Here is a 25,382-nt window from a genome sequence, read left to right as displayed (position 1 = left end):
ACATCGACGGTATACATAACTCTCGGCGACATCGGGTCTACTTCAACTAAACCCAGAAAAGAAAGTGGCGTATATGCCAACACGCTTTGCAAGTGCAGCAAAACTTATAACCCGTTTTCCTAGGTAGAACACGAGATAAACACTACCGAAAATGCAATCGAAAAGTCAGTAAAGGATATCTCAGCTTTGCTTTCTACAACGCTGCGTATGCTGAAACGCCCACCAAAGTACTCTAGATTGCTTCTGACGGAAAGCAGACAATGAATTATGTTGGTACTTCACGCTCTTGCTGTCACTGCCTTTTCGCGTACTGGTGGCATCAGTAGAAATGCACAAACTAGGCTACCAAGACGTCCTAGTGAGGTTCATAACTTTTTTCTTTATTAGAGCATAAAACATACAAATCAAAAATTTTTCCAGCCCGCCAAAGCAATGATGCTTTTGTGCGGGACTAGGCAGTGCTGCGGCTCGAATGCCACAGTCTTGTGCTCTAAAAACAGAGGGAACAATAGGAGGGGAGGGAGGGAAAACTTTTGAGTCTTTCGAGAGTTTCGCGGTTATGAGGTCTCCGTCGTCTTCATCTTCTTGGCGCTGGCGACTGGAGACTTCTCTTCAGCAAGGGTGGGCCCCTATTCCAGGGCTCCACTGAGTCGCGCTGCATCGCTCGCGTGCTGCACTAGGGCCCTTTGGGCCGTGAGCTCGCTGCTGGTGAGCCGACTCTCCCATTGCTCCGCACTCGGGTGTTCATGTTTCTGGAATGCTTTGTTGCGTTCGCACTCCCAGGTGATGTGGTAAAGTGTAGGTTTGGCACCGCACCAAGGGCAGGTGGCCCTGTATTGCGTCGGAAACATCTTATTAAGCACGTGTAAGTTGGGGAAGGAGTTTGTCTGTAGTCTGCGCCAGCTGGTCGCTTTCTCCTTTGAGAGGTCTTTGTGTGGAGGCGGATATCTAATTCTAGTTCCTCTATGTAAGTTAAGGGTCTCTGCGTATCCCCCCTCGCAAGCCTGTAGGTGGGTCTCCGGGGCATTCGACCACCCAGCTCGGAACGCTTCACCTCGAGCTAGGCTGTCTGCCCTTTCGTTCCCCACTATGCCTACGTGACCCGGGATCCAGATATAGGAAGAAAAATTTACGACTGGTAACGACATGGTCTGGCAAGTAATTGAACTGTAACCCAAACAAAGCATGACTATATAACATATCGGACATTGCTTTTCTTTGCTCCTGACGACACGCACCAAACATGAAAAAAATATGAAAAAACAACCTCGATTGCTGTTAGAGAATGCGCTTAGCATGCTTCGGGAAGTGGTTATTTGCGGCAATACATGTTGCACTAGGTGTTATCGATGGCGCTATACCTTTACAACCGTGTCTTACCCGCACGCGGGGGCCAACCGGTGCTTTGAGCGCCATTTCCTCAAGGACCGGTTCGGCACCCCGCGTAATACGCGTGTGGTCACCGACGCACTGCGAACAGAAGCGCAGCATCCCAAACACCAATGTCTTCGCCTTTGACCAGAGACGCGGTGTTTTAACGACAGCGTCTCAAAACGCTAGCTGCAACTAGGTAAGAATTCGAAGATGTGATGATTATGATAATGATTAATTATTGGTGTCCCCTGTTAAAGTTAGAGCTGAAAAATAGTCACATAGCCTGCTTGAATCAGTGAAGGTATGCCGCACATGCCATACATGCTTACTGTTGTAGCATTTTGCCTGCATTTCCTGAATGTTTTCTCTCTTCCTTAGTACTTCCATATTTACCTTGTAGACTTACTTCGAACTTCGAACTTACTTCGAACGCTTCGCTCACCACCATGCCACCCTACGATACCACCGAATACCATCGCTACCACTGCACGGTATTTGCCGCTGTGCTAGACCACACAACCATTGGGATCGACCGACGCAAACGGCTACACAGTCACACGAAACCGCGGTCCCCAAGAATGTTTGAAGCAATAAATGTACCAAAGAAGGTAGAATGCCCGCGCACCTGTAGTCAAAGGAAAGGCCGTACTGCGTGGCAGAGTGAAGAGCCGCGTGACCGAGCACGTGTTCAACCGGAGCACTGAAGCGCGGACTCTGCAGCGTGTCCAGCCCGTCAACGTAGAGGCCGTCGTAAAAGGTGAAGTCGCACACGCCGTCCGCAGGCAGCGGCTGGGACTGGTTCGTCGCAGTCCCGAATACGCAGACCATGGGAAATCGCGTCATGGGTGTTTCTGCGAATCGTCGACGTTGATTGTGGCGAATACCAAAGATGCATCAAGGTCCTGCCACAGAGGTACCAAAAGTGGCGTGAAAGTATGAACTCTTTCAAGCGTGACGCCATTCGAAATGCACGTCGCATTTTCGCGCAGGCGTACTAGGAATGCTTCAGCTTTGTGCAGTGGGAGTTAGAACACGCGAACCGCCGAGCGTTCAAGAGGACACCAACCATGCATACAAAAGAAGGCAAAAGAAGTACAAAATAAAGCATGCAGGGCGTGGGGCTTCGGCTACGCGCGAAGCCAATTGGGTGCGCCTGTTTCTAAAACCCTCTAATATCGCTAGAGCTGAAAGCCACTTGCGGAGCGCTGTGGCCTCACAACTCTTATAGGCTGTCGAATGCGTGCTCTCTCTCCCAGTGTTATCAAATTCGACTGTGCCTGAAAAAGACGCAAAAAAAGGAGATAAATTGAAACTGAATTCCCTCCTTTCGCGGAAAGGACCCCGCTCCCCACGGCGGAGAAAAGAGGAAGCTAGTGTGAGGGCAACGTGCGAGCTTCATCGTTCGCATTTCGATTTATTCGTCGTCATTCCTCATCGCCGCCTTCTTCTGGCTGGTCTGGCGTGGATTCCCCGAATTAAAGCAGTGAGTTACGCAACGCCTCATAATACGGCTGTTTCAGGTAACTTGAGAAAAGGATTAGAAATGTAAAGCGGTAAACTGCCGCTGCATAATAAAAACGACGTACTCTTTGCCATCACGTGGCGCCCCTGAAAGTATTCTTTAGTCTCCTTAGTTAGTTGATTATCCCAGGTGAAGTATAAAAAATGATGTTTATTAGTCACTTGAGGTCCAAGTGCGTTTCTTTACGTTGCGAAGAGGTTTCAGAAACCAATCCAGTTTTTTTTTTTTTGCGGCAAGCTACCTCCTGCATGGTGCTTTCTTCCACACGGGAGGTAATTTTAAAGGTACTTAATTTTCTACTCGGGCGGCCATATGGTGGCCGGGTTAAAGGCACTTACGCGCCGGAAGGACAGGTTTGGTGGGAGGCGCAGTCGCCATCGAGGTTGGCGAGGGTAGCGGGCTGCTCGCAGTGCTTGCAACTCTGTCGATCACCCGAACTTCGGGCAACGGAGGAGGCTTCGTCGGCTCTGGGGTGAAATCTCCCTCCGTATCGGGAGGGAGATGTTGCTCTGCACGCGCCAGTGTGCATTGTGACCGTGAGATGTGCGTGGTAAATGCTGCTGCACTTGCGAAAAGTCGAGAACAGCGAACCCGACGATCAGACTTCGGCAGAAAAAAAATTAAAGCCCAGACGTACTCTTGACAGCGTGCGGTAGCTCCCTCCTATGCGCTTGCCGCGACTCTCGCGATGAATGTCGGTCAGCATCTAGAAAGGAGGTGAGCCAAGCGCACTCCATCCCGGATGGATGCTGTTCGAGATGTCGCTTCGTATTGGGCTATTAGCAGCGCTTCAAAATGCGCAATCTGGATTTGGTCACAGTCCTCTGGTCGAGCTGGTGCAGTATGAAGCCTGTTCGCACCACAAACCACGGCCGAACTGGAGCACACGGGCCAGCGATCATGCTCAAGCTGGGCCGTGCAAACGTGCACGGCTCATTTTTCTCCGAGAAAGATGCAGGAACTGGGACATTCATCACTGAACGAAATTGAACCTGAGTGAGTATCTGTACAATCGTGATCCTTAAAGCACGGCTTGCCTTGTGTATCGCACTAATGCGTGTACCCGTGTTTTTTTTCAAAGCGAAGCTTTCTTTGCCCTTTCTCTCTACTTTCCAGGCGCTGCTGCTGCGGCTGTGGTCGGGCTCGCGCGCGCCGCTGGGTTTCTTGCAACACCACCAGATGGCGCTCGTCTCCGCGCATGCCCACCGGCGCCGCCGCGGCAGCGTTTCACAGTTTGCGTGTATGGCACTTACTGTGCTTGCTTTGCTATCCGATTGAAATGCCGGTGCTGGGCTGTGGTCGCGTGTTGGGCTGTGGTGGTGGAAATATTACAATGATCCATAGCAGAAGAGAGCGCTTGGTGCTGTCCTTTCAACAGCATGGTGCTTACGTATGCTGAAGGAGCACGTAAAAACGCCCAAGAAAAATGACTCTAAATTGTGCAATGAGGGTCGGTGACACCCAGGCCTGAGAGACGCGTCGTGCGGAACAAAAGCGTTGTCGCTACGCAGCGAAACGTGATGCAGACCGTTGCTGTGACGATCCCATGTGCAATCTGATTCTGAGCCCCCTCAGAGATTATGAACGATGATGCACAACAACGCATCAAGCATGCGCGTCTCCCTGCATGTTCTGTGGACTACGCAGACAAACAGCAGTGGTGAACGCAAAGTAACGTCTAACATCAACTCACCAATCTCGTATTGGACGAAACGCTGAAGAAAGTACACATTCGCCCCCGTCATCACCGCTAGTTTACGTCATTCACAGCAAAGAGCATAAAAAGCTTCGCTTACATCGATTCCCGCATTACGTTAGATGCGCAGATTTTTTTTTTGCTACTAAAGAATATTTTACGAGAGTGTAGAAAGGGATTCACTCGTATTTCAATAAAGCTAATTTTTGATGCCCCTGTTCCACGACGACTCATAAAGGTGTCGTTTTTTTGTGTCAACGCACGATACCGTTTCAGACTTTCCTTTCAGTTACATAGGCTCAACGCTTCTGAGCACTTGGCTCAGCTTAGTTTCCACAATGACTCACTGTCAGAGTTCGGCTGCATTGCTCCAAATGAGCTACTTTAGAGGGCTCTCATACTTTAATATAATAGAGACTTTCACGGGTTTTCTTTTCTTTTTTTCACGTTAAAAATTGATGTCGGGCGCTTCAGTATAGCTTCATAAATTGGCAATATTACATTTTCCTACAACAGTCGTATTTCTCTTTACAGCAGTAGGATTACAGGTACTACTCTACGTTTTCCTGTTGCACGCGACACTCTCTCGTTTCCATGCAATTAGCCGATGGCGCCCTATGCTTGAAGTTTCTGGCATGCGACGTCAGAATACCTTGTTCGACTGTCACACACTAATAGGACTTGTGATCCAATTTCCAATATTCCACAGGGTGCAAATAGTGTGCCCTTACCTCCGTACAGAAGCACCACCATGGCGACGAAGAAAAGCACCACGGTCAGCACAACGCACACTGTAGTGACGATTACACGCATCGGCGTAATTCTGCGAATTGGCAGCCGAGAAGGATGAAAAAATTTAGTTCCCTTTAACTCTGTAAAGCTATCCTTGCACTCTGTGAAGAAGCATAACTAGTGAAGCTGTATTGGGATGACTATATCGGTAACTTTATTAATTTATAGGGTTATTGCGATATTGACTGAATAGAGACACATACACGTGACTCAGTGGTTTTTCTCATTATTTTCTCTTATTCGTTGCGAGAGTCACTATAGCTTTGTGGTCGTTGTGGTACACCGCGATAGGTTGTACTGCTATGCTAGTCACGTTCTTGTCAAAGCTTACATCTATACACGACCGGTGACGCGTGGTCGGCACATTGACGTCCGTGTAGCACTCAATTAGAACTATGCAAGAACTATACAAGAACTATGCAATCCATAAGCCGTCGAAGCCCGCTGGGTCGACGTTAATGCCGACGATTGTTGGGTGCACTATTGCGTTTTATTATGGATTTCGACCCTCCAATGGGAGCGAAGGGGCGTCGCAATCCTACGTTTTCTATATGGCCATGAAGGTCATGCGTCATAACATAGGCGATAAGATTCTTAACATTCGACCGCCACGACTGATAACATCACGCGGAAATGGCAATGTACTTCATACATAGACGGAAGATGATGACACTCATAGCGATCAACGCGACTTTTTTTTTTCTCGCAAATGTGCATGGGTTTGCGTCGGAGGAGTTTTCGGCGTACAGGAGACAGAGGAACAGACAAATGGATGGACGAATCGGCTAGCCATATGTGGCTTTGTTGTTAAAGGCACATTATTGCGGTTAACAGCACGCATACACGCACGCACGCACGCACGCACGCACGCACGCACGCACGCACGCACACGAAGAAAATCGGGCCGGACAGCAAGTGCCCCCCCGTTCATCATGTTCGGGAAATTCGGATGCAGCCATAACTAAATACAGCACAGCCTCGTTATATTGAAATGATCGCGAAATAAATGTGCTTTATTATAAGCGATGTTTCATTAAAAGCGAACGTGTTCTATATCAGCCATAGTAGGTCTCGACATGCCCTCAGAGAGCACAGGATCTCGTAAAATGTACGCTGAAACACAACCGCGGTCGGCTGTTGGAACATGACAGTGGAGAAGTTTTGTTGACGACAGTGAAAAGGCCGTCTAGTCTCTATGCAATTATTAGAAACATGATTATGGGGAAATGTTTTTTTTTGTTCCCGCGCGCCAGGACCCCTTCCTTTTGATGTTTTAGCCCGAATTATGGGTTAAGAAATGGCTTAGCACTGATTTTATTATGTCTATAAATGTCTATTTCCATCGTTTGCGTCTATAAATACATATGTTTGCTTTTAAGATCTGAAAAAGCTTTTTCGGGATGCTTTTTCATTGCAATAACAATTATATGGACCCTCCAAGCGAATTTGTACCGTCGGCATTCATGTCGCCGTGAAATTCCGCATGAAGTCCTGGTGTGGTCAGATCTCACCCCGCGCGCTGCATGTTGTAGGTACGAGAGAAATTGTGCGAAGGTGATCCGAAAAAGGAATACAGGCTTGATGCACGCCATCTACTCACGTGCTCAGGGGTGAGGGGTGGATCGAGCAGGGTAACAGGCGTCTCTTCTTCTAGCCTGGCCGCGGCTAGACATGGGATGCATGAGCGGGTCATGCCTACCTAGGCGAGCCGAATCAAGGCAAGGAGGGCCGAGATGACTAGTAACTTCGTGTGTGCTGTGTTCTCACCCTGCCTAGTGCGCGTTGGAATGAGGGACAGCGCGAAGCGGAATTCGCTCGCCGCTGCTGCCGCTTTTGTTCAGGCTAGCATGGTGACAGCGAGTGTTCGCGGCTATTGTGAGAGATCTGTTCGTGTATGCCTGGGTGTGCGTGCCACCATAATTGGGAATTTAATTATTAAGTGACATCTTGATTCAATTTTCACGGCTGATAAGAGTGCGAAACTTACTTCATGTAGTTGTCTAATAATTCGCTATTACTGCATCAATGCTTCGGGTCACCGGCGAAACCGCGACTTCTTCTTTTGCTTCGGAAACCAATTGGCTTACTCATTTTCACAAGAACTGGCAGCATTAACTGACACTGCTGCTAATGACAAGCGCATCTGACAATGTGCACCAGAAAATAGCGTCTGGGTACGCAAACCTTGTGAGGGTTCTTCGCCATCTGCCTGACACTGAATAGTTAGCATTGCCACAGAAAAAGTGCACCGAAAGGATCTCTCTTCAGCATTGGGCACGCAACTCGATGTTACATTGCAGGCGGGGATTTGAAAGAGAACGAGATACAGCACTGAGAGAGGTGTGCTACTGGCCGCTGCATGGAAACACGGTTGGTGGCGTTGCGCGTGTCTTAGTCTGAAACGTGCAAAACTCACTGAGGGTACTGGCCGCTATAGTTGCGTCGTCACCTTTTTTTATCGCCTCCGCTCCTTTTGTGGTTGTGTAGACATACCTGCCAGTGACGGCTCACCTGAACTCAAACAGCAGACTAGCAACTAACTCGGCTGATCTGCAATGAGCTTTATCTACTACGCAGCTCTAACTCGCACTTCAGCGCGCTTTCCTATCGCATTTCTTACTTTTCCTGCATGCTTCACTTGATTCGTCAGTGCAAGCATGGAAGTTTGGCTATTGAACCTACATTACATATGCTCATTGTGTCAAAACGACCTTATTAAGCGTGCTGGCTTCAGTACGCGGACCGACAAAAGAACCGGCCTCTCGTCTGCCCAGCAAAAGCCATGTGAAGCGATGGCTTGCACAATACAGCTGCTGCCTTTAAAATCTCACAAGTGAACGCGGCGTCCTTTTTCTTACCGTGAAAGTGGCCCATACTTATGCAAAACATAAAACATGTCGCTGTTTGCGAGCAGTTTATTGTAGCTATGTCACCTTCTTGGCGGCTAAAACCAGGCTTTAGGTGCTTGTCTTAGGCGCCTAAAAGAAAACTTTTTAGTGCTTAAATATCCAGCCTCTTGATACCATCACATGGTAAGCTAGGCCGCTACCGCTGCATGGTAGAGTGACCTTCGCAACGCTTTTTACGTCTCGTGATTGATAGGAATAAACTTAAAGGGTCACCGCGTGTAGCGGTGCAGTGTAGAGTTTGCGCTACGCTCTTCGTACGAAGGAGAGTCTGGCGCCAGGACCCAGAACAAAATTTGAATGAAGCGGTAATTTGGATTAGGCGACTTCGGTGTATGGAAGGCTTAAAGCACTGGGGAGATCGTCGTTTCTCTTCGCTAGTGAGTAGAAGCCCTCATGCGGTATTATTAGTTCTGTTGGAAAATCTGCTGTCGGATTCACCACTCAGCTGTCTGCAATGTCAGGAGCACATCAGGAAATCACATCGCACAGCCGAAAGACATATATCGTGAAGGCGCGATGTAGCCCGTATACACGTGACAAAGGCTGCACTTTTTTTCATAGCCATTAAAACTTCCAAGAACATGCGGCTGGAAGTCTTACTACGCCGGAGTGCGCCGCTGTCAACGCGTGGTGGGCTGGCTATAAAACTCCGAGCTGGCCAGGTTCATCAGAAAACGTGTCGTAAACTTTACGTTGCCCGAATACTGGCCTTGATTTAGCAAGCGAAACCGCGTTCTCGGTGACAGTCATCTGTCAGAAGGAGAACTTCGCACAAATCCTTACCTAGATTTCATAGAAGCTGAGAAGAGAGGTAAAAAAAAGTTTATTCCATAACACGTATTCACTTCCTTGCCGCAGCCAAAGTTCAAATGTATCATTAGGATATTCTTGCAAGAAAATTTCATGTACACAAGTTCAAGAGGAGAGACGGATATTGCAAGTGTTACTAGAAACAAAGGGCGAAGCGGGCAAAAACATGCTACAGGCGGTGCTTTCTTAGATGAGCGCTAAAGGAAGCAATTGTGTCAAGTTGAAAGGATAGATTAATAGTGTTGCAAGGTGTCTAAAACATTACTATTGCGGAGAATAGAACTTTTGCAAGTGAAGAAAGGACGCTCACGTTCGACAGGGCTCGCGCCATGTTGCCAGCTTGAATTTCGCAGCCAATTTTATTTGTAAAGACAATTTGCAATCCACGATTTAAAGCAAAACAGATAACTACGCTAATATAAACATCGAACAGAATGCAGTCAGAACGACTCTACGGAGTTTCTTACACATGAACTTAAGTCACTTCACGTACACTATTGAATATACACACGTAACTTCACACGTGACCTCTGAGACTCGGTGTAATGGCTGAGAATATTTCGTTCCATGTAGTTCGAAACTGATGTGCACTTGGTGGGCCGTTGAGCCATAGCTGCTACCAACGTTGGCTTTGCCTGGAGAGCGCCAACACTAAAGCCTACCGCACGCTATGACTTGGTGATCACGTGTTAGGCCAATAAGATTATTCTTGACTGCAGTTGTGTTGATCTCTCGTAATTCTGTCCTTTCTTTATTAGGACAGTAGCAAAGATGGCAGCGACATCTTGCGTCGATTTGTCCAACTAGAATATCCATTGGAATTTTTTTGTTTCATGTAAACATTTTCATCGAAGAAAATTCACCAACAGCTGCAGGTTAACGCTTGCGTTACTACCAGCGCTTAATAACAGCAATTGAGTATAGCACGGTAGGTCACTGAAGTACAACATCTGCAGTATGGGCTTTTCGTTGAAGCCTCGTGTCAGTAGATGCGGCCACGAAGCAGTTGTTGCTGCTGCACACATCTCCGGCAACCTGGAGTTCCGCAAGCACTAACAGAAGCTAAGAAACTCTCTATCTGTATATGCGCGCAAAACCAGCCGTGGGAGTGTTAGCCAGTGCCACAAATGGTCATAGCGGTCGATGTGGAACATAATTTCAGCCAATAACATCACGGGTCACATGAACATAGAAGCAGGCAACTGGCATATAAATAATCGTATGCTACTTCATGACATCATGGATACGAAAATCGTGGACTATGCAGCGAGCAAGAATAAAATACAGCGAGGGGCTCGAATTACCGCAAAGCCACAACCAATACAACTGTCTGAAAACAGGCAATGAATTCGCTAAAGGCGCAGTTGAAATTATAGCCTGCAGCGTGTTTTATATGTGAGGAGCTTGTAACTATTGTCAGTTGTGACGGAAACCACAGAATCGAAAATGATGCAAGAATAGCACAGAAGGCTCCTTCGGCGCTTCCTTCGTCCTTACCCAGCCCATTCAGCCCTGAGATTTTTTAAGATGCTAAATATTTTTGATCGTTTTGTATGGTTTACTACCACCTTAGAAACAACAAAAATTTATTCTATTTGGAATATTCGATCAGTATGAGATATGGCACCATGCCCTATATATAGGACACCAGGGCTTGGTGGTTGTAAAAAGCGTGACGAAGTATTTCAAGGTTGCATAATATTCTCAGCTGTATCATACATCTAAGCGTAAAAAAAACTTGCATGATGGCAATGTCACAGTGGTTCTTGTGCGTGAAGGGCTTTCCAAACATTCTTTGGGCTTGTTATATACAGCTCGCCATTGTACTTTATTGACCTCCATCTACTTGATAGCCGCTTTGTCGGATGTATTCTTGTCATAGATGGTGAATTCTTCGTCTACTGCGCAGCAATTACTGCTTTCCAAGCCTGCACATGCAAACTATACATCTGTCTTTTCATCGTCATCATCTTCTACTTCCAACGTGCACACTTCCTACAGTGCAGCAAACATATTTGGTTCCTTGATATACAGACTTATCGCTACAGGAGTCCCCTGGCCACTGAGTATGGCAGTACGACAGAATAATAAAACGAGAAATCGGACGCTGTCACAACAAACAGCGCCCTCACTCTACATGCAGCTTATGCAGGAAGCTTGGCAACGACTGAGCGCTGGTGTCCTATATTTAGGGCACACAGATCATGACGTGCTGCGGGCTATGCGCATAAGAGGGGCAAAACTTCCCGATACAAATACACTCGAATCATATCAGAAACAACCGAAAAATTATGATCGCTATTGAGACAGGAGGTATTGGGCAAAATATTATCAGACGACGTGGGTACTGCTGCGGTCGTCTTTCTTGCGTTCCGCCATTTTGTTTTCACCACTAGGGCTTTCTGACGAAGACAAGGATGAAGAACGTGTCGCCTATGCTGGTGGAGGTGTATGGAGAATAGCTCAAATTCTTTTTTGAGCTTGCTAACAACTTGCTTCACAATTTAGAACAATTTCTCTTCGTTTCCTTTCTATAGGACACCAGAGCCGAAAGAGCTGGCGTCATTGCATCGCACGCTGTCGTTACGTGTGACGCAGCGAGAAACATGCCAGCGCAATCTAAGAGCAAGGTAAAATGATATTCGGTTGTCAGCTCACTAACCTGGCCTAAAAACACTTTACGCAAAGTGACCAAGGCCACACTGCTTACCAAATGTGTTCTCGGTGCTTTCCGCTTCTAGAAAGAGAAGCAAAAGATAAGTGGTCAGGCTACGCAGTTGGTGCAACGCATAAGCCCTGGCAAAAACAAACATTTCAGGGACTACACGCGACCCGCAGGAGCTCGCTCATTCGCTTGAACCATGGGACGGCGATGCTTTCGTCACCGATGGCGTGTCTCGATATCGTGTGTCTAGTGCCATCGATGACAGCTACTTGGCCTAGTGCAGAGAAGGCACATAATTTGAGCATATGAGTAAAAGGTTTGCTTTGGTTTTTTTCGTGACCGCCGAAAACTCCTTTCATAAGAGACTTTTGTGCCAACACAGCGTTTGGTGTAGGAGGGTGAAAACGAAAAATGAACTACCTGCATTCTCATTTCCTGCAAAAACTGCGTCAACTGCCCTGTTTCATTGCCGGCTATACTCCTCTAAGCTAATGTCACTTTAGTCTCTGCTGTGTAAGTTTGCACTGTGTACTATATCTACTGCGTCAGTCCATTGTCAACCGCAATGCAGGGTGCGACCATGGTCACACCTGTTGTCGGAACCAATGAGGCACAGGATGCAGGGATTAATTTTCTGCGGTGTTAATGCGGTCACGCAGCCTGGGGAAAGCCTGATGAATCTCGCTTCGAATGCGTGAAGGCTGCTGTAGGCCACGCTACTTAGTTGAAGATTGTGCAGCTTTACGAGGCGGCTATGACCGATGCCTCCGTACCGAAGGATTTCGCCAGGACCTGTCAGTTCGTCATTGTCCTATCGCAAACATTGGTGGTTCTTTCTTCGAGTTTGCACGAGGCCAGCGCCAAAGATGAAGTGAGTCGTATCGCGCTGCAGTTGAGTGGACGCACGAGGTCTGCCTGAAAAGTATCCCACGTCGTTTATCTCGGGACGAACTACATTACGAAGGTAATAAACACTGCGCCGTGAAAGCAGGCGCATTTGTATGTCTAGCCTGCAGTTACCGTGGCATTCGCTCGGATATTCTGCTGTGCAGATGCAGTTTTGCTTGGTACTGTCTTCTGGTCTGGGCTCTGTTTTCAACTGGCAAAAATACAGAGTGAATTGAACAAGGAGACTGAATAAAGTGGTGTGTGAAGCTTGGTGACAGCCGATAACCATGAGCTGTTTCGGAAATTCGAGCAGAGTTTGGAGATGTCGCTGTGCGCAGGAAGCAGACTAAAATGAGTTACTGCGGCTTCGAGGAAGGAGCGACATCTGTGGAGAGTTAGCCACGATTTATGACACGAAAAAGTCATAATGAGGCGATTGTTTGTGAAATGGAAACGTTCATAATGAGAGATCGTCGGTTAAGTGTGAGATAGAGTGCCCACCTAGAGGTGTTCTGTTGCACGTAGTTGAATAGTTAAGAAATTATGATACAAGAGCTCATGCGTCCCGATAATGAGTCCGCAGATAAATTTCTTCAGGCAAAACAAAGGAGTGCTTTCAAGATAGCTTTGCATATCTCTTGGATTAGTTCCCTAGTCACCATCATTTGGCTTCTCTCTTCCCACTATGCATGATATGCGAAAGGTCTTAAAAAAAGTGTCAATAATACTTACCCACTTTACTGGGCATCTTTGGTCCTAAAAAACAAAAACAAAACACAACGTATTCGGCTGATTATTTAAAGTTTTCGAATGCACCAGCATACATTTAGGACGCCGCGCAGAGACGCCATACATCAATATATGGACAAGTACAGGGTACCAGTAGCGTTTACTGCAGTTAAATTTCGGCTAACTGTTCTTCTAAGTGCAGACAGCTTCCTTTGCCTCTTTCGTCCGTTTTCGCGATTGGTGGTCAGTCATTTGATTTCCACAGCCAATCGAGATGGTGTGTGCTCTCTAGCGCCCGAGTCTCGGGACACCTTCATCATCGAAGGCCCACTATTTCAAGCCTTTGATAAAAACGTGATGTCGTGTGAGAGCTTCAGGACATCTGCAGGCGCAGACGCTGTGGTGGAGTGCTTGGTCTACACTGTTGTGACAGATGTGGCGCTTAGATGCTCAGTTCACTGTAGAATTAGGCAGTAAAACAACAAACGCTACCTAAGTGTCCTCACGGTAACAGACATGAGCTTTGAAATGGGTCATTCGTTTAACAAGGTGAGGAGCTTTCTAGAAGCGTTCCGCTACTCGGCTACAGCGATAATCATTGTCCCTACTTCTCGGGCATTTTTGTAAACAAACATTGATCTTTGGCAAGAGTTCTGAAGTGATTGTAGCTGCTAGTGCCTTGAAGCCATAATCCCAATAGTGTTGCCTTTGTAACTGGAACTGTGATGCAAGAAAAAAGAACTATGCAATACATTCCACTTACCCGTATACAGATACGGCGGTGGCACTGGAAGGAGATTATGGATCGGTCTTAATAAACAATAAACCAACAACGCAGCGCATATTCACAAGACAGCCTAAGGGCTCATTAGCACCGGCGGATTGACAAGGTCGCCGACAGAGGAACAAAAAATTCACACGGAAATTCCCTGGAAATCGTCCAAGCATGCGTAAGCATTGTGCCACTTGTGCTCACCTCCACGCAGTCCGATGTCATTCTCAATGTTGTGAAACTTGATCCGACCACTATAACAGACAGCGCTACGGCGACACGGACTGCTGCGGATGGCGGCGCAATGTGAATCGATGGCGCAAGCAAACTATTGCAGGTGGCGAAGCTAGGTGCGCTGGTTACATTCCGATCATTGTAAGAAGTTATTGCTATTTAGCGCCTTATCCGCCCTGGTCGAACTTTTATCAACCATGATCGACAGTGCTTCGGCGGCGGCTGCGTATGGCGCGGCTGCGCGGAGCCTATCTTGAAAGCGACTTGCGATGGGGACAGAATTCGCCGAGGGCTGATAGCCTCGTGTACGCTGTGTTCTCGCCGCTTAGTTCACGTTGAAGCGAGACGAAGCTTGAAGGTCAATTCGCTCGCTGCTGCGGTCCCTATCTGGAACGCGATCGTCCTACGTAATGTAATGTAATTATGGGGTTTTACGTGCCAAAACCACTTTCTAATTATGAGGCACGCCGTAGTGGAGGACTCCGGAAATTTCGACCACCTGGGGTTCTTTAACGTGCACCTAAATCTAAGTACACGGGTGTTTTCGCATTTCGCCCCCATCGAAATGCGGCCGCCGTGGCAGGGATTCGATCCCGCGACCTCGTGCTCGGCAGCTCAACACCACAGCCACTGAGCAACCACTGCGGGTGGTCCTACGTTACGGACGGATGGCGGCAGAGACGGATGGGTGGACGCGCGGGTATCCTGGTTGGGCAGGCCTAGAAACACTTACGTATTTAAAGTGCTTGCGCACTTAAAGAGTGACTCAAGGCAATCGATCTTCACATTGGCAAGACCAATGCCAATTGGTCTTGCCAATGGACCTCAGAGATTGCGCGCGCTGGCAGGTTTTGCTCCAGCCTTCTCGTTTGCATGGAGAGAGCGTAAGTTGAGTGATGGGCATGGCCGGCTTCTTCTCCACTGGCGTTCGCAACCGAGGGCATTTCGCACGTCGGGGCGGCTTTCGGACGCTTCGCTACTGTTACTGCGGCTTGGATGAGGCGATAAAAAAGAATAATGTTGCACTGCTATGTAATAGTGTACTTATTTGAAAATGGCGCCTCACGGTCTACGAGGGGCAAGTGCATGCTGGCGACTACTATTTATTTTATAACGCGTTTAATTTTATATTCACTGTGGATGTAGAAGTGGAATGTATCTGCAAGTGTTCGTGATGTTCTGTAAACAAGTGATGGGGATATATGTTCAGCCTCTTGTGAGCTGGTTTCAAAGCTTTGAACGAGTCGCCTGCTGTTGTTGGCGCTTGCTTTCGTCTGTGCACTTCGCCGTCGTGATTGGGTGTGAAGCAAGACGTAGCATGATCCATCCACAGAAACATGCTGCGAACGCTGTATCCATACTTTCATTAAGATGCCTGTTCGAGAACCGTGGGTGGTTAAATTTATTCCGTAGCTCCCCCGTCCCCTTTACGGCATGCCTCATAATTATACCACGTTTTCGGCGCGTACACGTATGAGTTTCTTTAATAGTCAATTTTGATAAATAATATTTATTAATTGTGCTTTATTAATTTATTATAGCAATCGCAACAAAACCACTACATCCTGCTATGGCACCAACTCTCTTGGAGGTCAGTTTTCTGATTCCTGAAACCTCGAACCTCGTTTACAAACAGGCCCCAGTGTTGAGCGTATTGACATGCATCATCTCACACGTGAAATAATTCAAAATTATTATACGAGAATACAGAAAGACTAACTTCATGCTTGCAGATGTGTTTAGCGTTGGCTTCGTCAGCTAACGGTCAAAACGAACTCCAAGGATGAAAAGTGCCCCTTCAATGACAAGTACTCAGGGTGAAGCCTTACTGAAGCGTGCAAAAACAGAAAGAAGGTCTCAGCTAAGGCGCAACAAGCTTTAAGAAAGGTTTAAAAAATATTAATGATTCGAAGTTTACTAAAACTAAAACAGGAATTAAACAAATTCTCTGCGTTGTTCTGAGTGAGCCTGCTTGTGCCGCAAACAACCCAACCTGCTGCGAGTCACAAGGCTGGGTGCCGCAAGGAATTGCGCGCCAACTGTGATAATAAAAATAAATATGCCGTTGTTTACTCGTCTATCAGTACAAGTAGTTGCCGCCCGAAGAGGCCTTGCCATAAGCAAACAGAGTAATGAATAAAATGCCAATTACATCGAACAAAAGAAATAGTAGTCACTTATCTGCATGTCTGCTTGCGGCATGTTTATTTTATTTTTTGGGTATATATTCACTTATGAATACGTTGGATGCCTTCAGAAAGGCATTGGGTAAGGAAGAGTACCGTTATATCAAAGTTAAATAAGCGTTATCCGACGAAGAAAAAAAAAGAAACCATTACTTAAGAAAGCATTATTCGCATAATGCAATAGTACGCAAAGTCAAACAAAAAATGGAAAAAGAATGCACGAGAAAATAACTAGTAAATATTACACGTACATCGTAGCAGTAGATAGTAGGCGTACAAATTCGAAAATTGCCATATCAATTGCGGAAGCCCAGCAGTGCAAAGGGCAAAAAAAAATACAGGACAGAAAAAATAATAATATATAAACAAATAACTACGCAGCTATGACGTAGACTCTGCTGTCTATGATAAGTTGTCAAGTCCGGGACAGTAGGTGCTGTGTGAAGCAACACATGACTTGCTTAGGAAAATAAATAAATAAAACATAACGACGTACTATAGATACTACAAAATCAATTGATAAGATAGAAAGGTACAGCGAAAATAAAATCAGTAAAGAACTATAGAGATGATATGGCACAACGTTGTGCACAGAGCAGGTTTTCAAAAGATGAAGCGTCAACCGAGACAGCACACTAAGAAAGAACAAAGACAAGACAAGGAGCTACTTGGAACTACTTGCACAGTTACAAGTAGTGCCTTGTTTTGTATTTGTTCTTTCTTATTGTGCGCTATCTATTGGCGTTTCATCTTTTGAAAGCTATGAACCAACTAGCCTCACAACGTGTTCTACTGCAGAGCAGGAGGCAGAGCTGAAAAATTGCCTGGGATATATATTGAGAAAATGTGCCACAACAGGTGAAAAAAGGAAAGAACAGGCAATGTACACGTTGAGATGTCGCGCGGTCTGTTTTCTACGGATACCGCTGCGTGTGCAGAGTCCTCAGTTAACTGCGCCCCCAAGGGGCAGCTGGGCGCGTATCTCGGATTACATTATCTTGCTCGGGAGCTCCGCTCGCGGGGCGACCAGAGCTGTACTTGCCAGCGTGCGCAATCTCCGAGGCCATGCGCCACCAGCCAGTCGACAATGTGGTAAAATAAGCGTCACCGTATACAGACGTCCTATTCTTGCGCATCTGATTGCTTCGGCAGTGTGGCGGCTGTGGTCGCGTGACCGTAAAACAGAACAGCTAGGGACTGAACCAAAGCGATTGCCTTTCGACAAAAGCGACCACCTGCGACCTTTTTGCGACCAGCTTGGTCGCATGATCACTGCCAGTGGCACAGGTGGATGAGCCTTAACTCAGTTCCTTTTAAAAACCGGAATTGCATGCGAGTATATAACGGAGGATAATATAATCTCGGTGACATTACGGAAGTTAATTAGTGAAAATGACTACAAAAATAGTCTTAGAATCAACTTACCGGCCCCAAGCATCGGTGGCTCTTGTACTGAATGCATGCAAAAGAGCATTTTGTAGATATGTTGCGAATTACGGAAGGTAATCCGTAATAATAGGAACAAGCAATCTTTATCTAGAAGCAACTTACCAGCCCCAAATATGGGTGGCCCTGGTACTGAATTGCATGCAAAAGAATGTTTTGTAGATATTTCGTGAGAAGCACGCAGGAGATTGGAATTTCGTATAAGCGACAATGAACGAAAGGTCACTTATCGTTATCAAAGCAGACGAGAAAACTGGAAGAAGCCTCCAACACAAGCTTAGTGGTGCACTTAACAGAAAGCTTAGGAAAGGGACCCACATGCTTCTTTCAAGTTAGCGGCAAGCACTATTGAGATTCACTCCTTGCAGATTTCGGGTTTGGATTTTGTCACTCTGTTCATTTAAACCCTTTCCGCTTAAATGCCAGGCAGGGTGCCTATTGGACACCTCTAGATGTCTGCAGTAGTAGCACTAACTACGGCCTCTGACATCAAGCTTAACTGATAGGCATGTGCACACAGTCACAGTTTCCTGGGAGCTTCTTATGAACCCGAAATAAATGGAGCATCCAAGCATCGCGACCAGCGTATTTTTACCGGCAAGAGTCTGCTGTCCACCATGTGGCACTGATAATGATAATGAGGTAATATTATACAACGACAAACACATCTTGCGCTTTTTTCGTATCGTTTGGAGAACGTCGCAGCACACTCGGTGCTCTTTGAGGTTGTGCAAACAAATTTATGCAGTCACAAAGCACCACATAATATTCAGCAGACCAGCGTATTGAATTATTGAGTGCCTGCGTTGCATGCTGATAATTTCGCAATCTTTTAGATTGTAATCTTACACAGTGTCGTAGCACGTTTCACTCTCAATGCTATCGTCAGTTTCGTGTCAGAAAACATTCGTGCAAAGTTGTAGGTGGCTCAATCAAAGACGAAGGCGCCCTACCTGCGAGAACACTTCGGAAAACAATCATTCTGAAGAGAGGGAACCTTTCTTACTTTGTCTGGCAATGTGACAGGCGTCGCTTTTGACGAGGGGTGTGATGCTACACGCGGGAACATTCGTTCACCACAAGTCAGCTTGCTAGATTTGGCAACGGACGATAAAACTGGCAAAATGTCAACACCAGATCTACGCCGAATGCCCGGCCGCCACTTGAAAGCTTTCGGCAATGGGACCGAGGCCTAAATACGAATAAATAAGGCAATGGTACGCGGCTGCCGACAGATCTCCTAAACCTTTCGTTCACTTCTCTTTACGGTGGCGTATAAACCAACATTTACAGGAAACTGTCGACTTGAGTAGTATGCAGTGGCAAACACGACAAAAAGCGAAGGCAATGAGCTGTATAGTATGCCCGCTAAAGCAGAGATTAGTGAGTAAAAGTCGTATTACTTGCTTGCATGATGTCACCGAACCTGGCTTGTTTGTTTGCTTCTTTGTTTGTCTCTAGGAGTGGCTCATACCCACTATAGGGAATTGGCCAAGTACCGGGTTGCTTGGTTGGTGGAAAAACTTCAAATAACGAAGTCATATAAAATTTAAAAATTTAGCAAAGGACTCGTCCTGATTCAGTTTTGTATCTCACAACAGCTGAAGCGACATCCCTATTATAGTGTCCCAGAGAAGAGGCTCCGAAAGATAGACTATCAGGAATCATTATATTAAATCCAGCACCATGAGATTACCTTTCTAAAACATGCTTCAATGATGATAGACGGCAACAAGGCAAGAGGAAGTGATCCGTTGTCTCATGCTCACCACAGCAAGAGCACGGGGAGGAAGGCGCCAGGCCAGACCGATCCAGATAATTGTTTTATGTAGGTATTCGACACCTAAACATGTAGACAAAGGACGTAAATTTTTCTTTTAGGGCAAAAGTTTCTGCTTCAAGGTAATAGCAGGGGTCAAACTCTCGCCAAACTATGTCGTAATTCATTGATAAGTAATCCTTTATCACCAGGCACCCATACGAATCCAATTAGTATTAAATGAGAAGGTATTAAACAATGAAATGTACGTGACATACCTGAGCCACTATTTGCAGTCAGAGCGGAACATAATGAATCCGTAAGTACTGCAATTTCCGAGATTGAGGAGTTTACTTTTCGGCATGGGTTGCCGCTGGAGAGCACACACTCCCACTGCTCCACACTCGGATGTCCTATATTGTGGAATGTTTTGTTTTTGCTGCATTCCCACGTGATATGATAAAGGGTGGATTTCGCGCCGCACTGTGGACATATGTCCCTGCATTGGTTTGGGAACATTTTGCTTAGTATGTGTAGACTTGGGAAGGTTCTTGTTTGCACTGATTCATAATGGATTCAATAAGACTTCCTCTCCTACACTATCATAGGCTTTTGATATATGTAAGTTTACTAGAACTGCAATTTGTCTCCTGCATCGTGCTAGTTTTATCGGGCTTTACGGGTCCCCATGAGCATGTAAAATGGAACAGCCAGACCTAAAACCAATTTTACAAGAGCTGAGTGCACCTTCTCCTCTGCTAATTTCATAAAACAAACATTCAGAATCCTTTGTATAAATTTAACCAAATTAGAGGTTAGAGCAATTGCTCGAATAATGTCTAGCGTGAATCTGTCACCATTATATTTAAGAACCGGAATAATTTTAGCGAGTTTCCAAGATGGAGTTGTCCACGAAAATTGAATACAATAGCTTTTTACTTCTAAAATATCATCTGGGGACTCCTTGACTAACATTTTTAACATTTTTGTGGTTACTTGGTCTGCACCAGGGGCGGAATGCGGAAGACTTTCCAATGCCGTAGCCAATTACTGCATAGTGATCGTTGTAAAATTATCTGACTGGATCCATAACTTGGTTCATGGAGATAATAAGGAAGTCAATTAACTTTCTGAACCCTTTGCGATTTGTTCTATCATTTGTGTCATTTATTCTCTAAAGAAAACCGTCGAGTCAATGTTACTCGGTCGCGGAACTATTCTTCTGCTACGAAAGCAATTTAGAAGTGCACCCTTGTTTTTAGATTTTGATAGATAATGGAAATCATTGCAATCACAGTCATTGTTCGCATTACAAACTGCATGTATAAATACAGTTCTGCAGAATCTATAATGATTTCGGGCACTGGTTATGGACCAACTTTTTCAAGACTGCCTTCCTTAATTTATAATCACGTGAACAGTCGGTATTCACCCAAGTGCTGTAGGAGTAACAGCTACTAGATCAAACTACAAATTCGGGGTGTTCGCTTGAATTTTCAAGGGCAGAACAAATATTCTTCGTTTTTTGTTCATTGGAAGCATCTGACAGAACAAAAGCAAAGAACGCAATGGCTTCTTGAATGTATTGTAGTTTACAAAAGTTAAAATTTGGTTATCCGTTGTTGCAATAGAGCAGGCTATTTGAAAGAGTAGTGGCAGTTGATCATTATTAGAAATACAATGAACAGTCCACCTCGAAGACACATAGAGACTACGAATAAAGAATGTGAAATTGATTACAGACTGATTTTGGCCACGAACATATGTAGTTAATCAAGAATTTTAACAATAAAGGTTACTGTCTAATGATGAATTCTACAATCGGCTACCGCACGAATCTCTCTTTAAACCCCATGTAACCCGATGCGAATTAATATCTCCAGTAAGTAAAAACTCAAGCCCACAGCTTGCAAGAACACTGGCAAGAGAGCAAGTATCCTGCACACCTGAAGTAAACTAAGTATTCACTGTATAAATTGGGCAACATCAAGGAAGATTGAGTTCTATAACCAGCCTTTCGCACTTGGGATCCTTCAGCTGAGATATAGTCTGAGCTTTATGACATATTTTAGCAGAAATAAAGATTAGTGCACCCCTCTTGGAGGACAGTCTAGACTAAAATATCTGTAAAATCTTAAATGGAAATTTTTCTCCGTTCTAAACCAAGTTTACTGCATTATTATTATATCTGCATTAAGTTGGTTAGTAAGAGAAAAGCGATCTACAGAAGCTGATAATACTCAGCAGCAGTTACACTGAAGCACTATCAATAGGTCTATGATGAAGAAGGTGCTGCAGTCGAAAGACTGCAGCACCTTCTTTGATACACTTTCCTTCAAAGTAAACTTAGACTGGGATTTCTTAGACTTCGAAAGGGGAACTGAGGAAGGAAGTCTTTACGTATAGTCGACATAACTCTTTTTTGAGCCCGCGCGGTATCTTCTGCGTCCCTATGATTCTTCCATAGCCTGGATTTCAGAAGAGGGAGCAAGAGGGAAAATAGTAGACGCTGAAACATCTCCAGAGAAAGTTGTCTGCCTTTTTCCATCACTATTCTGTTGTACTGCACCTGTGAGCTCATTTTTGAAGACCATAGACTAGTAGCTTGCATTACCGTATCAATCTGCAAAGAAATAGTCTGTGCGATCCTTTCACCAAGGTTCACCAAATGCTTATTCATTGCATTAGCCACGGCCTTTTGAACAGCAATTTTTATCGCGGCAGTAAGAGATAAGTCAGGTAATGTAGTCTGCCTAGGTGCAACTCCAGCATAGCCAGATGTTCTTTTATAATATTTATAGCTCCTCTTCCGTAAGAACGTCTTTTGTCCATAACTTCGAGTAGCTGTACTTCTTGGGCTTGCACAGAACGGGTCGAGTAATCAGCAGGACGATTTCCATCACAGAAGCAGCATCGCTTGTTTTGGGAAGTGCAAACACTTGGAGTGTGACTTTCCCTGCATGTGCAGCACGGTTGGCATGATTTACACCAGCCGATACTATGACCAAAGCGCCAGCAATTGCAACATTGAAGCGGACGCGGCGCAAGAGGCTCAACTTTACAAGCGGCCATATCTTTATCTCTGATGGGCAGGAAATGCCAGAAAAAATGGCTGTTACCGATTCTGTCGGTACTCTGTTACTTTGCAGGGCTCGATTACAGCGATATAGAGCAATCACGTCAGCCGCAGCTTACTTTTCTGTTTCTGTCGTAGTTACGGAGAAATCGACACCTCGCACTATTCCTTGGTGCATGTAGATCGCTTAGAGATGCATTCATTGCTGGTGTTGGCGCTGATCGGTACTATGTTTTGGCCGTGAGCATAGAATAGGCTCAAGATGATGATTATAAAAAAAACACTACATCGTTTGATTGTCTTCTTAAGCTGGCACAGGATACTTATCACAAACTTCCTTTGAGCCTCTGTAAATATTTATTTGATCTGATGAAAATGTGAAAAGAGTGAAATCCGCTTTCATATCTCGCTCTCCCTTACGTAAGGAGAGTTCCTTACGGGCTACGTAAGGAACTCTCCTTATGGAACAGGGAGGTTGCCTTTATCATACCTATGTTGGGTGGTTGAGCCAGGTTCAGGGGGAACACATAATGCGTTATGTATATGCTGCATTGATCTAAAAACAGTGCTCAAAAAGCCTTTTTAATGCTTTAATGCAACTAGAGTTGATACTGAAGAGCTTTGGAAACGAAAAGACGCCATAAAGGCAAGTGGACCGAACGAAAGAACTGCTCCACGCAATCCTGCTGGTCTACCTGCATGTTACAACCATTAGACAAGTGCAAAACACTGTACATCACCCTGTAGGAATAATTCAGAACGGTATAACTCTTTTTGAAGCTTATTATGAAATATCCATTCACAGCTATGTAGCTAAATAATTGTGATATCCTTAACTGTTTCATCTTGCAGCTTGTCCGTTGATTCTACACTACGAGAACTTCTGCGAACAGCGATGTGCATTCGCCGGTAAAAGTGACTTATTAAGTCATTATCTCGCACATGATTATCACTCACCGAGATTCCTGTGCATTACCATGGCCGTAAGAATACGCGCCCGACTTCACCTTTCCTCCCCTGGGCTGCCACAGATGAATCGGTGAACTGAAATGCAAATGCGTGTGTAGTACACATTGAAACAATCTTGGTCGCTGAAGAAAAATAGTATGAGTGATAACAATTGTGCGACGGAGAGAGTCGACTGAAGGAAAGCACTTGCGCACTTTGGGTGCGTGGGCAGTTCATGAAGTGGGCGTAACAAAAAAACTACCTCTTACATCATAATGGTTTGAGAAGTCAACCAACCTTACAGAGGTATTTTTCTTTGCAAGAATTAATGCCCCGGTGGGTCTTGCATGAGAGGAGAAAAAGGGAGAGGGGGTGACCCCAGAGGAACTCTCCTTCCTAAGGCTCTGCCTGACGTCACGGTCAATTTTTTGCTTCCCCCGCGTGTGTGGCTGAGGAGTGCACGACGCTGGCCCCGCATTGCGGTAGCCGATCACGTGACAACGGAGTGCGCGTCAAACGTGTTGGAAAAAGCCAGACATTAAGAAAATTGGATAGCCGAGCCGGAGTGTCACTCAGAGTGGAGTGGCGCACCAAACCCGTTGTGTCTCTGGGGGACGGTTTGGTTACGATGGAAGCGAAGCGTCAGCTTCAAGCGGAGTAGACAACCAAATCAAAAAGCCTACGAAAGAAGAGAAGAAAAAGAAGAGCACATCTCAATAACTGGCCCAGGAACCAAGAAGAGACTACTAGAATAAAGTCAAGTTTGTGTTTACTCGCGGCATTTGCGAGTTGAGCATGAAAGACCGAAGAACAAAAAGAAAGGCGAAAGGGGGAGCGAGAAGAAAGTTGAAGGGTAGAAGCATCAGGAAGAAGTATAGGAGTACTGAGGAAGTGAATAGAATCAAAATAACACAAGTATTTCCCGGGGTACTATAGGGACACAGTAGGGAAGTCCATGATCGTTTATTCATATATTGAAATCCTACGGCACTGCTGTCTTGATAGTCTCACTTACGTTATAATGTGACGTTTTGTGATTTGTTTGATTCCGGGGGAGGAAATTTTAAAATCACTCTTCATAAGCGGCATTACTTGAAGTGGCTGGAAATACGGACAAGACAGAAAGCGTAATCTTCAGCTAAATAGTAACAAAGTTTCAATAAATCTGTTTAATTATTCGTTAGTACCCGCCGTGATTGCCTAGAGGCGAAAGCACAGCGCTGCAAAGCATGTGTATGCGGAATCAAATCCCAGCCATGGCGGTCGCATTTCAATGTGGCTTAAGCGGAACAGCGCCCGTGAATCGTGCACTGGGTGCACCTTAATGAACCACAGGTGGCAAAAATTAGTCCGGTGTTCGTTCCCTACGGCTTACCGCATAATCAAACCGTGTTTTTTTGGAACGTAGAATCCCAGAAAGAATTTCTTCAGGGAAATGTTCAAGCGCACGAAGTAGAACGCGCACGCGCACACAAATACCGGCGACAACGCGTCCACATTTCAGAGGCATCTTGCTGATACTTCGAACAATAGAAACGATGGTAATTGTCAGAAGTCAACAAGAAGTAAAAATGCT

At 45.7% G+C, this 25,382-nt stretch overlaps 1 protein-coding gene across 7 annotated transcripts in view; it reads right to left on the bottom strand.

Moving 5' to 3' along the window:
* The window catches only part of LOC135920725 (uncharacterized), a 295,472-nt gene that overhangs the window by 17,515 nt on the left and 252,575 nt on the right, over positions 1 to 25,382 (bottom strand). For 3 of the 7 annotated variants that reach the window (XM_065454975.2, XM_065454957.1, XM_070523586.1), the window contains exons 1-10: positions 19,427 to 19,470; positions 18,129 to 18,155; positions 18,003 to 18,029; positions 14,149 to 14,172; positions 13,389 to 13,412; positions 11,814 to 11,840; positions 9,077 to 9,092; positions 5,324 to 5,415; positions 3,235 to 3,405; positions 2,000 to 2,225 (exon numbers count right to left, since the gene is read on the bottom strand). In XM_065454975.2, coding sequence (XP_065311047.2) covers positions 2,000 to 2,225; positions 3,235 to 3,405; positions 5,324 to 5,415; positions 9,077 to 9,092; positions 11,814 to 11,840; positions 13,389 to 13,412; positions 14,149 to 14,172; positions 18,003 to 18,029; positions 18,129 to 18,155; positions 19,427 to 19,436 — 644 coding nt within the window. In that variant the 5' untranslated portion in view covers positions 19,437 to 19,470. Of the gene's footprint in view, positions 1 to 1,999; positions 2,226 to 3,234; positions 3,406 to 5,323; positions 5,416 to 9,076; positions 9,093 to 11,813; positions 11,841 to 13,388; positions 13,413 to 14,148; positions 14,173 to 18,002; positions 18,030 to 18,128; positions 18,156 to 19,426; positions 19,471 to 23,815; positions 23,903 to 25,382 lie in introns of those variants that run through there. The other 4 variants (XM_070523587.1, XM_070523589.1, XM_070523588.1 and 1 more) reach the window with 2 other exon arrangements.

Source organism: Dermacentor albipictus, chromosome 8 (genome assembly GCF_038994185.2).
Source record: "Dermacentor albipictus isolate Rhodes 1998 colony chromosome 8, USDA_Dalb.pri_finalv2, whole genome shotgun sequence".
In the NCBI taxonomy this organism is placed as follows: domain Eukaryota; kingdom Metazoa; phylum Arthropoda; class Arachnida; order Ixodida; family Ixodidae; genus Dermacentor; species Dermacentor albipictus.
The sequence above is the reverse complement of the archived record's forward strand: the minus strand, read 5'-3'. Positions and strand labels throughout refer to the sequence as shown.